A 16,723-nucleotide genomic window follows, 5' to 3' on the forward strand; every position below is an offset into this window, starting at 1 on the left:
TCGAATATATTTCGAATACTGTGAAGCGAAATTCCAGAAAAAAAAAGTTAGAGAGGATTCCTAAGCATATTCTTATGAGATAGCAACATGAAAGTTTCTTTTCACTAGGTTGATGAAGCGCTGGTGGGGTGGTGTTTCATAGTTGTCTTATCAAGAATGAGGCAATGTAGAGGCCGAATTGTATTTATGTACATGATTTGGTGCGACCAAAGTGTTGCCGACAACACTTTTATACATTATAGGCAAAGATGCTATTTCCTCAGCCTCTCCTCCTCTTTCAACTTCTGTGGAAGCCCAACTGATGTGGTGGACAAAGGTGTGCTCCCTTCAAGTCCGGAGTTCCAAATCTGCCTCGTAGACGTCGATATATAAGAACATCTGAAATTTTGGATGCTAAAAAGCTTCTGCGTCCGATTTTTCGGACTTCCTGCCCAAATTTCAGGTCCAAAACAGCATTAATTGAGCCCCCACCTCTGCCACATCTTTCATCTCCATGTTAAAACCAGCGTTTTCTTGAGTTAATCCATTTGCGACCATAGCAGAGCTTGAAAGGCAGCTTTGCCGCAATACGGGGTGTGATGAGGCGAAACATTGAAAATCTAGGGACCACTTCCAATCGGACTTGACTGCGTCTTGGCTAAATTCGACCGTAACGGAGCTTGAAAGGCAGCTTTGCCGCAATACGAGAGTGTAATGAGGTGAAGCATATTGAAAATCTCTAGGGGTCATTTTCCTTCCGACGTTGACTGTACTTGTTTTTAGGAAGTTCGAATAGTTCGAATAGTAAAATTCCAGTGCGAATCGAATCGAATAGCAAACGCTATTCGAAAAATATTCGAAATTTCGAATATTCGCACACCCCTAATAAGAACATCTGAAATTTTGGATGCTAAAAAGGTTCGGCTTCCGATTTTTCGGTCTTTCTGCCCAAATTTCAGGTTCAAAACAGCATTAATTGAGCCCTCGCGTCTGCCACATCTTTCATCTCCATGTTGGAACCAGCATTTGCGACCGTAACGGAGCTCGAAAGGCAGCTTTGCCGCAATACCGGGGTGTAATGAGGTGAAGCCTATTGAAAATGTCGGGACCACTTCCAATCGGACGTTGACTGTCTTTTGGCAAAGTTCGACCGTAACGGAGCGCGAAAGGCAGCTTTGCCGCAATACCGGGGTGTAATGAGGTGAAGCCTATTGAAAATGTCGGGACCACTTCCAATCGGACGTTGACTGTGTCTTGGCTAAGTTCGACCGCAAAAGAGCTTGAAAGACAGCTTTGCCGCGATACGAGAGTGTATAGAGGTGAAGCATATTAAAAATCTGAAGGGGTCACTTTCTATCTGACGTTGACTGTATTTGTTTTTGGGCAGTTCGAATAGTTCGAATAGTAAAATTCCAGTGCGAATCGAATCGAATAGCAAACGCTATTCGAAAAATATTCGAAATTCCGAATATTCGCACACCCCTAGAAATAACGGAAAATAGGAACTGAATGGAATGAGCCATCTCACGTGGCTACATGGAATACATAAAAACTAGGCTTTTGCAAATCGTAAATTTTGGGTTCGAAGCGAATAGTGATTTGGTCGAATAATTTTGAACAGTATATATCACATATTATAAATAAAAATGAGCATGTTGGTCATGACCCAACTAACCTGCACAATATCTTTTTTTTTAATGAAATAGGGCATGCGTAAATGTCATTCTTTTTGGTTCAAAGGAAGGGGAAGCAACTTTGAATAGTAGCAGGATTTGACTTTCGGTGGAATGCAAGTGATAACCTGTAAAATATGTTATGTTTTAAAATTTACTATACCTGGAGCATATAAGCCGGTGCAACCAGCTTTTAAACTTAAAAAAATGATGAATCGATGTGACGCTAATATGTTTGTTTAACGTTGAACTGGGGCTTCACGGCAGTGCGAATTTTTTCTGGAAAGGTGTATTCATGGTACAGCACACCTCCCCTGCAGTGAAACCACCTTTACAGGGGGATTACATGCGGACTAATATAGGACACCTATTCGTTCATTTCGAATAGTTCGAAATTTCCAAGAATTTAAAATCAAATGGAAGTGAATTCGAATACTGTAATATTCATTCGAATATTCAAAGTGCTCGAATATTTGCACAAACCTAATAAAAAAATTTTATTTGTCTGCCAGACAGGGCAGCTGATTGGCAACTGATGCAATTTCTTTCGAGTAAGAAATTTTTGCTGCTTCTACAATTTTCCATGTTGGCTTGGTTTTTCTTCTGCATAACCTTTGTATCTTTTAACTCTGCTTTGAAACCATGACGTCTGCAGTAGAAAGCAAAGTGGATGTTATATTTCGTACAGCAGGGAAACAGTGGTAGACTAATTACGGGACTACCTCGTTAACTCGAGGCAGTAAAAATGAGAAAACAATTTCGAGATAAGCAACATTGCAGAAATTGCAGCAAGAGATGAAGTTCTTTCTAAAACATTCACCAATACTGACCAGCTTTTCGACAAGCGCTTCTAATGAAGCTCTTCATAGATGGATGGATGGAAGAACTTTATTGAGGTCCAATGGGTCACGCTAGTTTCCTAGCCCAAAGCGGGCCGCTCCCACGTTGGGATCGGAAGGCCTAGTCTTTCGGCCGGTTCACGGGCCTGTTGGACTGCCCATGGCTGTCCCTCTCGTGTGAGACTGCATAGAGCTGTGTCCCACTGCTCTTCAGTGTTGTCCTTGTCGCTGCATAACGTGGAGCAACGCCAGAGCATATGACTAAGATCTATGGATCTTAAGATTTATCGCATGTTGTAGGAGTAGAGAACTCCGGAGAAATCTTGTTAATGAACAGCGGGTTCGCATAGGTTCTTGTTGTAAGAGCCTTAGTGCAATGACCTGAGCTCTATTTAGTTTACTGTGTGAGGAGGGAAGACAGACACTGCGTCCTAGGTACAAGTGCTTGGTTAGCTCATGGTAAGAGAGGAGGTGATCCCTGCAGACTGAACCTTAGCATCTTCTTGCCTTGTGGTTGCACGGTTGGAAAGTCCTAGTGCAGCATTGTGGGCAGATTCATTGAGGGTGCGGGAGCACCGTTGATTTCTTCCATATGACCAGGAATCCAGATAATCGTGTGCGGTTTGATGACCTTTCCCTTGAGAATTGCCAGGGCCTGTCTAGAGATGACTCCTTTGGCGAATGCTTGGACAGCTTGTCTAGAATTGCTGTGGATCCTGGACTTCTTTGAGTCTAAAAGTGCCAGTGCAATGGCTACTTGCTCGGCAATTTCTGAGCGCTTTAAAAGAAAAGAAATATGAAAGAAAAATGTACCGTATATGCCAGCCACAGCTTCGTTTTGTGGCACTGCCATTTTATTTAGTGCAGAAAAACTGCTTCAAGCTTGCCGGCCTTATAGTAGCACTTAAACCTAGGAAGGTGTCCTCGAACTGCTTCACCCATCACATGACCTGGTGGACTGCTGCTACAACCAACTTCATTTCACAGAAGCAAAGCATGTTTCTTGTTTCGGCTGATGTCAGTACCTCTCGAGGGACTACATTGATGCTGCCGCTTTCACCATGTATGGGCTTCAACACCACGTTGTTTCGCTTTGGTGATTTTTCGAGGACAGTAGATCTCAATGAAGTTTGCTGGGTACGTTCCTTTGTACGTTTCTGTCATTCATGCAAAATTACCGGCTTGAGAGATGCGCAGATTGTTTACAAAGGAATTTTATTGATTGCCTCGAACTGTCCGCTTAGCTTCCCTTAATTGTTGGCCACATTGTGTGTTTGATGTCATCAGTGTCAAAGTGGTGGAAGTGACAGAAGGAAGGTGCAACTGCTGTGTGTGCTGTCCACTAGGCAATGATCGTCTGTTTCGCCAGCGCTTAACTTGGCACGTTTATTGTATGAATGAATCTATTCCCTGTGGAATGGGTGGCAAGTAGTGGTCTGTTGTGGGCTGCATACCCTGTAAATTACCATAACATTCGCTGAACACTTGCACCTAACGCTTGCCCTTCGTCTCGATATCAGAGTGTTTTACCATCGATATCAGAGTGTACTGTCTGAAGAGTGGGCATGCATGAGCTTTACCGTACAAAACCCCTTTCCGTAACGTATACTGGGTCCATCTGTATGCAGTAAACTGCGCATCCTGTGAAAGGTGGCTCGTACTTGGTTTGTATTAAATTTAGAGCTGCGCAAATAACAAAATTTTGGGTGCAAAGCAAATTCGAATTATAAAGATTAAGTGCGAATCGAATAATTTTAGAATAATTTTAGAATATTTCTCAAGTATTTTTCGAACACTTCAAAGTGAAATTACAGAAAAAAGCTGCAGAGAATCCCTAAGTATGTTCTTACGAGACAGGAACAATTACAAGTCACAAACATGGTCAAAGAACAGATTTATTCCTAAGGGGAGATGTGGCTTTCGTATCGCGAAAAATAACAAAAAAAATAGATTTTCGAAAATCAGAATTTCAGTTCCTGTAGTCATTTTTCTGATTCCAAAATATCGTCACTGAAAACTACATAGAAGTGCGGTAAAGGATTTCTTGTGCTTGCCGAAGTGGCGAAAATTACTGCGGAAATCTGAAAAAAAAAAAAAACTTCGTTTAAAAACTTCGGGGGGGCCGGGGGGGGGGGGGGGGGGGGGGCTCTTTGATCCCATATTGGGTCTGGGCAAATAAGTGGGGTCAAGTGGCATCTTGTGATCTGTATCCCATGGGAAAAAAAAAATTTCGGGGGGGGGGGGGGGGGGGCACGGGCCCGGTGTGTTCCCCCTGACTACGGTCTCACGGAGCTGATGTACGAGACGAATCCGAACTTTGCAGGCAAGAACATCGTGCTAGCGGACATGCGAAAGCGAAAAAGTTGCAATGTATTTTGTCGCAAGCAGCGAATCACATTGCCCGTTGGCTCCTCGGAACCGTGGATGAACATTTTACGCATCGGTAGTGGACCCCCCGGGAAGTTCGTCGTGCAGTGACCGCTCAGAGCATTAGTGGAAGCGACTAGCAGTTTCACACGTCAGCGTCCCAGAACGCAAGACCAAGCACGCTGCACACCGATTTATCATCTCTATATTTATTTTCCATTATTATAAACCGTTATATTTATTTTCCGAAAGTTCGAATACGTTGAATAGCAACAGTCTGGTGCGAATCGAATCGAATTGTAAAGACTTTTCGAAAAATATCCGAAAGTTTGAATTTCGCACACCCCTAATTAAATTTCACCGATTTTGTCGATGCAATGTTAAACGTCCCTATTCACAAACGTATGCGTTCTTCTCATAACAATATTACAAGATTTTAGTTTGTCTGTAAACTTGACGTTAGCATTTTACCCGATTGCGGCAGCCGCAAACTTTATCGACCTGGACAGGTGGAGCCATCTGGCAGTTGAGTGTGCAACCAGGCAAGCGCATAACGTAAACAGTGTGCTCTACTTCGTCGAAGAGGAATAGTGATTTTAGTGGCCTCCAGATGCGTCCAAATCGCAGCTGTCATTGTCGGACAGCTCAGAGGAGCTTGTGCATGCGGCATTGTCACCCTTCTGCTGAGCATCTGCTCTTTGCGGCATTCGTGACTTTCATAATCCTCCTGCTGGTGGGACCGGCATGCCTTGCACGATTCCCAGTTTTTACCATGTTACGCATGATATGAAGACATTACTGCTCAGTGGGGTGCTGGTTTTGCTCTTTTTTTTTGCTTATTTAAAATTATTTTAGAATTTTATGTGTATTTCTACTATTGGACTTGTGACAAGAGCATCTCGGGACATGGTCCCAAAATCACTGGAATTTGCCTTTAAAGGGGACAGGCAACCTCTTACTAATGGAACCCCACTAATGGAAAGATTGTCTATAGTATTGGCTAAAATTAGTGCTTTTTTCCTCATTATAGGTGGATTTATATCTCTATTCCACTAAACGTAGTGACAAGTTAACTTGTGCCCAATGTGGCAAGAACATGAAGATGCAGAAGAAGTCGATTATGTGAACTCCTATTGGTATACGCGGTTAATGTTCTTTTTATTAGTATTGAAGTGCAGTACACCTCTTTCTATTATGATCTCTTCTAACTTAAAATGTCCAGATTAATTCTTCGTTTGCAGTGAGCAGAAAGCTGATGCTGCCTTCGCTTTATGTAAGGATTCAGTGCCCATGAGCAGCTCCATTCAGGGTCACTTCACGGGCTACATGCACACCAATGCATTGTGACCGGTCCCAAGTGCTGCAGTTGCTTTGTTAAGTGTTCAAGTGAATCTGTGATGTCTGGCTTAAACTGCACCATCAGCAGTTGCCGACATTGTGTAAAAGCGCAGTTGTGTTTTCGATCTTTTGGCTCAGCTTGTCTATCTGCACAAAAACGATGCTGGGGGCCAGCCATCCACGATGTAGGTGCATACTTAGGGGAGAAATGTGGTGTAAATGCCGTATGTACTTGCGTAATGAACCCACTTTTTCTTTTTCAGAAATGTTGATGCAAATTTGGGGGGAGGGTTCATTACGCGGAAAAAAATATTGCGGTAGGTATAAAAGTTGAAATTTAGCATGACGGTGTTCAGAAATTCAATAATTACACCTCAGTCTTTAAAAAGTAAGCATTTGCACGCAATGTACGCGAAAAAAAAAATGCTTTATTGATGACACCAACCGGCCATTTTTTGGCGCTTCTACTCGCTTCCATTGCCGTCAGTGTCTTCCTCGCTTATGTTGCTTGCTGCTGCTGCCTCGTCATCGCCAGACCACAGTGCATCGTCTTCTGTGCCGTCCAGGCTATTGGAAATCCCAGTCTCCTTGAAGCTCTGGACGATCATATCGCTCGGAATCTGGTTCCACGCCTCAGAATCCAGCGGCATAGCATCTCGATGGATGGCCTCCTTATTTTACCGGCACGAGTCAGGTTTCGGTCGGCCTTCCACTCCGTGTACAGCCACCGCACGTTGTCCTTAAAAGGCTTTATTAATGGAAATGTCAAGGGGCTGCAGCACGGACGTCAGGCCGTGCTGCAGCCCCTTGGCAGTTCCTTGTCAGTTAAAGCTCTTGAAGGCTTACTGACAGAACCACGTTGCGAATGCACGGTGCGCCGTTGCTGCTTTGTTTGCATGCCGCTGTGCCTACGTGCGCTCTAAGCAATACGGTTTCTTGTGCGTTCGATAGATGGCGCTCGGCCGCAAAAAAGGCGCGACTTTCAAATTTTGACTCTTGTCTGCGTTCACGCTGCTTGCAACTTGTTGTTAAGCAATGTTTTTAACTTTTGTAGTGCTGTCGTTTTGAGATATAATGGCGTGATTTAACATTGTTTTGATCTTCAACGACATTATCAACCAAACCAGAACCAAATCAGCATATACACACAATAAAAAAAAATTTTTTTTTTTCCGAGGACCAAAGTGGAGGTTGGGTTCATTATGGAAGTGGGACGCGAATAAATACGGTATAAGAAAGGTCTGTACAACAATATAAAAATTTTGTACCAGCTTTTTATTTTTAGAAATGGTTGAAAATGACAAAATGAATGTGGCTAACCACAGTAGCTCTCAGTCCTGTGAAAGCAGGATGATGAGTGGCTTCCACAATTTGCAAAGAGGGCTATCGACATTGCTAATACTTCTCGGGGTTGCTAGATGAGGGACTCCTACTTTTTTTGGAGGCTTATCAGATCTAAAAATTCTGCTTAAAAAACATCCACACGCTTTTGCGATTAACTGCCACAGGCATATACACTTCTGAGGGTTAGCTTTCCATTGCGCCGTCGAAAACTGGGTCCATAAAAATTGTCAGTCCTCTTAAAGGGGTGGTGCCATCAAATTTGGAGGCTATAACAAGCCTGTTGTGGGTTTCCTCTGTATGCAAGGACACTCAACACGAAGGGTTGGACACAGCAAATGTTTAGAATATATTTTAATTCACTTCCAAAGTGTACCTAAATGCCCATTCTCCCGATCGAAACCCATCGCTAGCGCGCCAACACTGACGTAGATCTGTAGGATGGGCAACGAAAGTTGTAGTGACGTCACACCATACCTGCTGTAGTGACATGAGTGACCTCCACCACCTCCGCCAACGTTACTAGAACAAACTCAGTTTAAAAGCTCCGCCGGAAAGGCGGTCCGCGTGGCGGTCATGAGAACTAGTGGCGCTGCAGTCATGTCTAGCTCCCGCGCCTGGCGCTTGCTGTGATCGGCGCCGCCGAGGTACGAGCGCACGTGGGTTACAGCGTCGTCTGCGCTTTGTTAGCTCGTCATTTTTGCGACTGTTCTTGACCAGGCTTAGCGTCTTGTATGAAGTGATGTACGAAGCGTAACGAGGGCGAACAGATTCACAGTGCGGTATGCCGACTTGCTTTGCGCCGGTCTGCAAGAGCGGCTGCCGCAACGACGACTCTGCTTCACGACACTTCTTCGGACCTCCAAAAGACCCTACGTCATTCAAGCTTTGCATCGCAAAGATAGAAAGCTTACTGCGAAATGCAAGGTCTGTGACGTTCATTTTGAGAGTGACGACATTGTAAAGCACTATCGTCGTGTCGTTGCGGGACAAGACGTTTTGATCTCACGTGGAAAGTGGGAACTCGCGCCAGGTGCCGTGCCGCGCTTGTTCCCAGCACTTCCACCCCACATTTCAAAGCAAAAATGTTCGGGGTTTAGGCGCAAATCCCCCCCAAAACGCACGGCGTCCCGCGAAAGCCCAGTGCCCAATTTGGAGGAGCCGCCAGAAATAGAACAGCAAAACGAAAGGCAGGCGATTATCTATATTCGCTACCGAGACTGAGAGGTTCATCACACTAACATTCGATCAGTTGTCAGCTGTCGCTGTGCCTTCAAAGCAGTAGATTTTCGAGACATTTTACGACGAGGTATTGAACAAGATGTGCGGAATATTTTACACTCGCCGGCTTGGGAACGGGCTGCTCAGCGCAAAAATTTGACACGGTATAGAAAAGACGAGGACCAGCACTGGTCCTCGTCTTTTCTATGTGTACCGTGTCAAATTTCTTGCGCTGAGCAGTTTAATAATGGAATACCAACTAGCCCAATCCCACACTTTACTTCGGGAACGGAGACTTACTTGTGCAAAAGATAATTGTAGCTGACGAGCAGTTTAACTGCGTAGTGAACGGCTACAGCACGAAACGCAAACGGCTGTCGTACAGTGTAAAGTGCTGCGGGCATGGAACATCGACTTGGTGAAGTTGAAAAACTGAAGTTGAATAGTGACGACTCTTCTAGCGACAGAGTATGCGCGAATAACTGCTCGGTGCTCACATCACGGCCGATCTGTTCGAATTGTTTAAGGCATCGTAGAAGGATGCGACGTAGAAAGATGAGACACCGAAAATACAACTATCCGCTGAAAAAATTGTTCAGAGACGACATCTATTCGATGTAATCGTACACTGAGATTTCATTTACCGAGTTCTCGTAAAATTTTCCAATTTTGGGTCAGTATCTCTTTAACCGTCGCGAAAACGTGTCTTGTAAGCATTGCAAAGCATTGGTGATGTTTTTCGAGAAAGTTTTTTTCAATAAATTGTAAAAACATGAGTACTGTTTTTCTATAACGTTTTTGTATCTCGAGTAAGTACGCTTCTTTGTGCACTATAAAGGCTTTTACAAACGTGTTGGGTTGTTCTTGGTCTAGATAAGACGGCAGCGGCTAAAATTGTGGTGGTAGTTATAAAAATTACTCTGAAAAACCCTCATTCACTTAGAAACTCCTATGCTTGGAAGTTAAGCGCAATGTAGACAGCTCAAATATTGTCACAGGGTCATGACGTCGACGAAGGCAGCAGTCAGCAGGTCCGAGATGAAACTCTTTATTTGGCTGAACTTGTGGCCGGGAAACTAAAAGTCAAACTACAGCAATACACTGATAGCGGCGAACAGAGCGTCGACCGCCGATCAAATGACAAGCGGTCAAGCGCGTCGGCTTTTATACAGGCGCTATCGAACTTTCCAGCGATATCGCTGGTGGCGGCGTTATCTCTCGACAAAGCTGGAACATTCGCATCCAGCGCGCAATCTTACCAAAACGATCTATTACAATCGCGAGGCTTCTCAAACACTGCTTCGCGGACAGCGTCGAGCGTTGATAACTGTCCTTGCTGGTCAAACCCGAATACGTCAAAATAAAACAAGGAGTGGGCGTGGCAATATAGACCGAACATCGATTCTTAGCCAATCAATGAACAATGCACGCGGGCCAATGCATACAGACGACCATATGCATATCCAGCTAAGTATCCACCTAACTAGTACAATAAGAAAGTTACCGCGCAGTTGCCGCGAGCAACTGCGCGGCAGACCTCAGCGTTATGCCGTGGCAGCAGACGACGCACCGATAGTGGAGCAAGACGGAACTGCAGCGCCACTAGTTCTCGCGACCGCTGTTCGGACCACCCTCCTCCGCTGGCGGAGATACGGAGCTTTGAAACTGAGTTTGTTCTAGCAACGTTGACCTCCGCAACGTATGTACCGGCTGCAGTGAACTAGAATACATTCTAGTTCACTGCAGTACCGGCAAAGCATCGGTTGCTACATCACTCGCCGAGTTTCGATCGCTTTCTGGCTAAGTGTGTCACAGCCTTGTGTGGTCACGTGACCAAGCTCCCTACACTTCTACGTCACTGCCCAACCTCAGTGCCCAAAAACCGAAACCGAAACCGAAAGTTGTTCCCATCAAAAGGCAATATTAAATTATTTACCGAGAATACATGAATCTCGGTGTGCGCATCATGCTTCCTGGAGATATAGGAAACGCTTACAGCAAAGAACGCGCAAGCCACAAATTTGGTGGCACCACCCCTTTAAGATGTTCAAACCAGCCATTGCTGCAGCTGAAAATGATGTAGCCCATTATAAGTGCAGAGCATCTGCCTTCTTTATTGTCAATCCTGTGGTGACTGGAAGGTTGACAGCTCTCACGTTTTGCATCCATACAATGAGCACTGCTTTGATGCCTAGAAACTTCAAGCCTCAAACCTGCTTTCGCTGGCTAGAGAAGCTCGGTCCGCCACCACAGTGCACCTCTGATCTTTGCCCAGGTGGAAAGCATAACCAGCGACAGTGCCTTCTGTGTGACGGTTGTGCAAGGGGGCGACTTCAGCTCGGAGGGGTGTGACCACATGGGAAGACCCTGGCTTCTTTCGGGCACCTCTGCACTGCTGCTGGTGGCCACCGATGGTGAACCCAAGGACCAGGTGGGTCCCATTACTGCAGTCTCGAAATTGAAATAGCTTGGCAACAAAATGTGCATTGGCATTAGGTAAGGAAAGGGACCACGTTACGAGGATGCATTAAGAAGACGCTGTAATACCACATCACTTGATAGTTGGTTTGACTCGCACGTGCGACCTTGTTTTCTTTGCAAGGTGTTTGGTATAAGTAGCTATGCACAGGCAAAATAAACATTTTGTTGAAAGTCAGTGCTGCGTTTGTTTAACTAGTGCCTTTCTTCATCCTCGCCGGTATCTCGCTGTTCCTTTCACTAAATTTTTTTTCTTGTGCTTCTTTAAAGGGACACTAAAGGCAAATATTAAGTCGATGTTGATTGTTGAAATAGCGGTCCAGAAACCTCGTAGTGCTACTTTTATGCCAAGGAAGTGCTTATTTTGAAATAAAATCACATTTTAGTGGTCCGCATCGCGTTAGCGCACTTCAAATTACCCGCCTGAAATCCGACTTTCATACGTCACTGCTGCCGTGCCCAACGTTGCCCGCCTTTACTGTGCGGCCGCCGACACTAGTAGCAGCAGGGCGAAAGTAGCGGGACCCACAGCAGCAACAACGGCCATCGAAGCCATCGAAGCTTGCCACAATCGCCACAATGAATGTGGACAGAGAACTTGACGAGACATCGGCTCGCGATGCTGGGCTCCAATTCAGCGACTTGAGCCCCGATTAACGTGGTATGCTGCTGAGGGCTCGTAGTGCCGGTGTCGTTGCATGCGGCATTTTGTCGAACTTTCTGTCAGAGCGACTTTCACGAGCGTGCAAAACACACGCGGCAGTACGCGATCCCGAAACTACCACTGAGATGCGACCGCGTGAGCGAAGCAGGGCGCAGGGCGAAGCGCAGTTCGGCGAAAACGGAACCTTTGAACCACGCGCGCCGTTCCCCATGGCAACGCCACAGAGGTTCCTTTTCCCATGAATCAAACGGAAACGAACAAACATAATTTTATTACGTCTTTTGATGCACAGAAGGTTCTTTTTTTATTGCTGCTAGTTTGATTCATCATCATCATCAGCCTGTCTACGCCCACTGCAGGGCAAAGGCCTCTCCCATGTTCCGCCAATCAACCCGGTCCTGTGCTTTCTGCTGCCACGTTATACCTACAAACTTCTTAATCTCATCTGCCCACCTAATTTTCTGTCTCCCCCTCACGCGTTTGCCATCTCTTGGAATCCAATCAGTTACCCTTAATGACCACCAGTTATCCTGCCGACGTGCTACGTTACCGGCCCATATCCATTTCTTCTTCTTGATTTCAACTATGATATCCTTAACCCCCGTTTGTTCCCTGACCCACTCTGCTCTCTTCCTGTCTCTTAAGGTTACACCTATCATTTTCCTTTCCATCGCTCGCTGCGTCGTCCTCAATTTAAGTTGAACCCTCTTTGTAAGTCTCCAGGTTTCTGCTCCGTAGGTAAGTACCGGTAAGATGCAGCTGTTATATACCTTCCTCTTGAGGGATAGTGGTAGACCACCATTCATGATTTGATAATGCTTGCCGAATGAGCCCCATCCCATCCTTATTCTTCTAGTTATTTCACTATCATGGTTCAGCTCCGCGGTTACTACCTGTCCTAAGTAGACGTACTCCTTTACAACTTCCAGTGTCTCGCCACCTATCGCAAAGCGCTGTTCTCTGCCAAGATTGTTCCACATTACTTTAGTTTTATGCATATTAATTTTCAGACCTACTCTTCTACTTTCCGTATCCAGTTCAGTAATCATGAGCTGTAATTCGTCTCCCGCGTTACTCATCAATGCAATGTCATCAGCGAATCGCTAGTTTGATTACTAGTGATTTATTGTAGGCAGACTCTCATACGTCATCGGGATCACTTCGAAATTGTCTCACTCGTGGCGCTCATCGTGTGATGCATTTAGCTTAATTTCTCGGTAAGTAGGGCACTGCTGTTGATAATATTTCCGTTTTAGAAGTTGTCATACATTGAGCTTTCACTCTGACATAAATTGTTATTTGCCTTTAGTGTCCCTTTAAAACAAGTGCACGGAGTGCTATAGGTAGAGCTGGAAAGTAAACATAATATAACCATGTCACAGTGTCCCTGATTTATCTCTTGTCCTGCCTTTACTGACTGTACTAATTTCAGTTTCTATTGTAATTGACCCCCAGCTTTGGATTTCAGGTTGTTGATATAAAATAGGTCAACCTAAAATCATGTAAATGATGTAGGTTCAACTTATGCGCAAGCACATTGCAACGTCTACACATGTGAGCTATGCTTTAAGAGTGTTAATGTTCTAAGCAGGAATGCCAACAAGATAAGCTGTGAGCTTATGGAGGCATTTCTTTTTATCACAAAGAAAGGCCCAGCATGGGCCAGTAATGAAGGTGTTACAACCCAATCTTGAGCTTTGATATCTGGTGATGTTGCAGCATGTGCGACCTGTGTTTCATGTGTGCATAAGTTATGTGCTTATGTTCTACTCATTGAACTTTAAATCAGCTGGTAGTTGGCACTTCGTTTATGTGTTGTCTGTCTTGTATTATAATTTACACCTGCAAGGCATGTGCAATAGGCATAACTGGAGTTCCGTTGTAACCAGATACTTTGTGTAGCTGTGATGCATAGCTAATGATAGACCCGGAGATGTTAGCCTGATTTATTGCCTGGCTATGAATCTTAGTCTGAGACTAGGGACTTTATGTTTGTGGGTTTTCGCAATAAAAAAAATGGCTTGAGCTTAACCAGTTTTGCAGTCGTGACTGCAGCTGACAAATGTTTCAAGTCGGTATGTAAGTCGCAAAGCAAGGACACCTTTCTTAAAGGAGCTCTGACATCAAATTTTAAAGTCGAGATGTGCCATTCATTCGATTGCTCGGTATGCATAGATCTTCTTGGCCAAATTTGAAGGGCGTCCGTCGCGTGGAAGTAATTTTATTTCGAGGGCAAACAGCGTACAACAGCTCAACGGAAGATTGATCACGCTGCGACATCGACACTAGTGCTACGTGTAAGGTGTGATACATTCCGCAAATACCATCCTGAGTGACGATACGCTAGTAACAGTGACGTCGCCGATCTGAGTTTATTTATTGTGGCGCCGGACGCCAGGCGACGCTCTCACTTCCAGTCAGTGGCTCTCCTTGCTGTCCCGATCCGTGCTTGCGATTCAGCGTCGCATCGACTAATTTGTCGTGTGCTCCACAGCGCGAGTGCGATCAATCGGAGCGACTACGTGCCAGCATGTCGGGGAACCGCGTCGAGGCGCGGAAAAAGTGGAAAGTGCGTGGCATTTCCTTACACGTATGGTACACGCCAACACAACCACAAGCTATCAAAGTGGAGTAGCCTATAGATAAATAACATTGCTAACAAGTAACACGCATGTAGCGTTAATAGGGAATGTTAGTTCGTCCGTGGACTTCCTTGCGCTGGCGCAATACCGGGTTACTGCAGCCGTAACCGTGAGAGGCCAGATAGGTGGGGCCATCTGGCGGTGCAAGGAAGAACCTGGCAAGCACAGAATTGTTATTGTAGAAACTTATCGTATTCTATTTCTCCGCTGGTGTGCATTCGCTATGCCGATATTCCATAGACCCCTTTGCGTATACCGGAATGCCGTGCACGCTAAAATTCTCTGATATAGCTAATTGAGACACACCAGCGAGTATGGCCCAAGCGTGCGTCCCCGGGCATCTCCTCGTTGCTGCTTGGAACGGCGTCCATTTCTGAATCGCTGTTTTGCAAAGGGTCGAAGCGAAAATGATTCGTGACGTCGCGTATCGCGGTGATCCTAAGTTCCAGAATGTCGTCTTCAACAGAAGTCTATACTTTTGACGGCGACGCTGGTGACAAGGCATGACTAGAGTTACTGTATATGCTACCTTTAGCTAAAGGTAGCATATACAGTAACTCTAGGCATGACTGAACGTGCGCGCCTAGCAGACGAAATGTTAGCTGAGCAGCTGATCCTCACGTCACTCCTTTCTGTGGACAAGTGGTAAACTGTTGACCGCGAGGGAGCGCTTCCAGCGCAAAAAAATGGCGGGCTTGCAGGCCGTTTTGAATCGTGCTAGATACCGGTGATATAAATCAATAAAACAGATAGCTATTCGTCCCTCAGTTGCATTTTCGGTCGCGAATCGCTACTAGGGGGTAGATAACTACTCGTGGATGCAAAAATCTTGACATGCGTATTAACAGCTGTTGTGCTTAACGTAAATGTCCGTTCCTGCTGTGCCTGCAAGTAGCAGCGTGCGTGAACCATGCAATGCAGTTGGAGATGCGGCTGGCAGAGACCTTGAGGGACGCCTTGAGGTTGCAGCCAGCACCGTGCGTGTGTCTGCTGGATCTAGGAGATCAGGCTGTCATTGAGAATGTCGATCTTCGAGGCCTGCTTCCCCCAGTGTGGCGCATGTTCTCCTGCAGCCGAGAGGTGCCTCCCCGCACAGTGGTAAGTGGGCAACCGAAGCTTGCACACTGGCTGGTCTAGCTCACGACAGTTGATACTAGTGCTCTATGATTCTGCTCAAGTGACATGAACAAGGATGACGACAATTTAAACAGCCATTGCTGATATCCACTTTTCTGCCAAGAAAGCAGTTCAATGTTATGGCTGGGCATTGTGTAAAAGCAACCTTTTCTAAGGGACATTTGTCAAACTAAATATGTTACATTGTAGTTCAAATACATTTATATGATGGGTAGAACACAATATATTTTGTTTTGAAACTATTTACCGTAACCGTGTTTGTTTTGAGCGCCTGCAGGACAAACACGGCGGCCCACTGTTTATGATTAAACGTGCCTTGTCAGCAGATATTTAATGAAGTAGTATATTATCAGTGTACATAATTTTTGCATTGCTTGAAGGGGTACTGACACAAAAATTTTACATCTTGTTTTCTCTGTCACGATAAATAGCTAATGACCCATTAATTGGGCTTGAAAACCTCATTTGCTAGTGGGCACAACGATTAATTATTTGGAGCCGTCTTCATAGCACCCAGTCACTGTTTGGGTTTGAGAGAGTGCCAAGAGAGGTGGGACCAGGGTGTTTCTTTCTTTTTTTTTTTGTAGATATAGCTGGCCACTTGAGCACCCAACAAAGTGATGCATAGGTGCATCACGCAGGCCGTGCGTGCCATCACGTGCCTATGAGCACCACATTGATAACTGCAGCAGAGAGCACACGCAAGGAGCATGGCAGCCAACACAATCTCGTAACATAGATGGTTGTGGGTTAATTAGCTTAGAACCAAGTTAATGTGGATTTCACAAGGTGCTTCGTATTGTACTCAGTTGCAGTATGTACAATTTAAAATTTATTCTAAGTATGTTATAGGCTATATTTGACGTTGATATCTTGTTAATATTGTTTGTGTGCCCACACAAATCCATCTCACATGTTATCTTTCCTTCAAAATTTTGTCAGTACTCATTAAACATGATGAGAGATTATTGACATAGAGTGAGAATAGAAATAGCTCCGAAAAAGAAGGGTACATGTAAAGTTCAGCGGCCATTGACACTGACA

At 45.1% G+C, this 16,723-nt stretch overlaps 1 protein-coding gene across 3 annotated transcripts in view; it reads left to right on the plus strand.

The window, feature by feature from the left end:
• The window catches only part of LOC119395696 (germinal-center associated nuclear protein), a 182,411-nt gene that overhangs the window by 104,239 nt on the left and 61,449 nt on the right, over nucleotides 1–16,723 (plus strand). For all 3 annotated transcript variants that reach the window (XM_049416750.1, XM_037662704.1, XM_037662705.2), the window contains exons 19-20: nucleotides 11,034–11,189; nucleotides 15,464–15,640. In XM_049416750.1, the coding sequence (XP_049272707.1) occupies nucleotides 11,034–11,189; nucleotides 15,464–15,640 (333 nt within the window). The remainder of the gene's footprint in view (nucleotides 1–11,033; nucleotides 11,190–15,463; nucleotides 15,641–16,723) is intronic.

Source organism: Rhipicephalus sanguineus, chromosome 6, assembly GCF_013339695.2.
Source record: "Rhipicephalus sanguineus isolate Rsan-2018 chromosome 6, BIME_Rsan_1.4, whole genome shotgun sequence".
In the NCBI taxonomy this organism is placed as follows: Eukaryota; Metazoa; Arthropoda; class Arachnida; order Ixodida; family Ixodidae; genus Rhipicephalus; species Rhipicephalus sanguineus.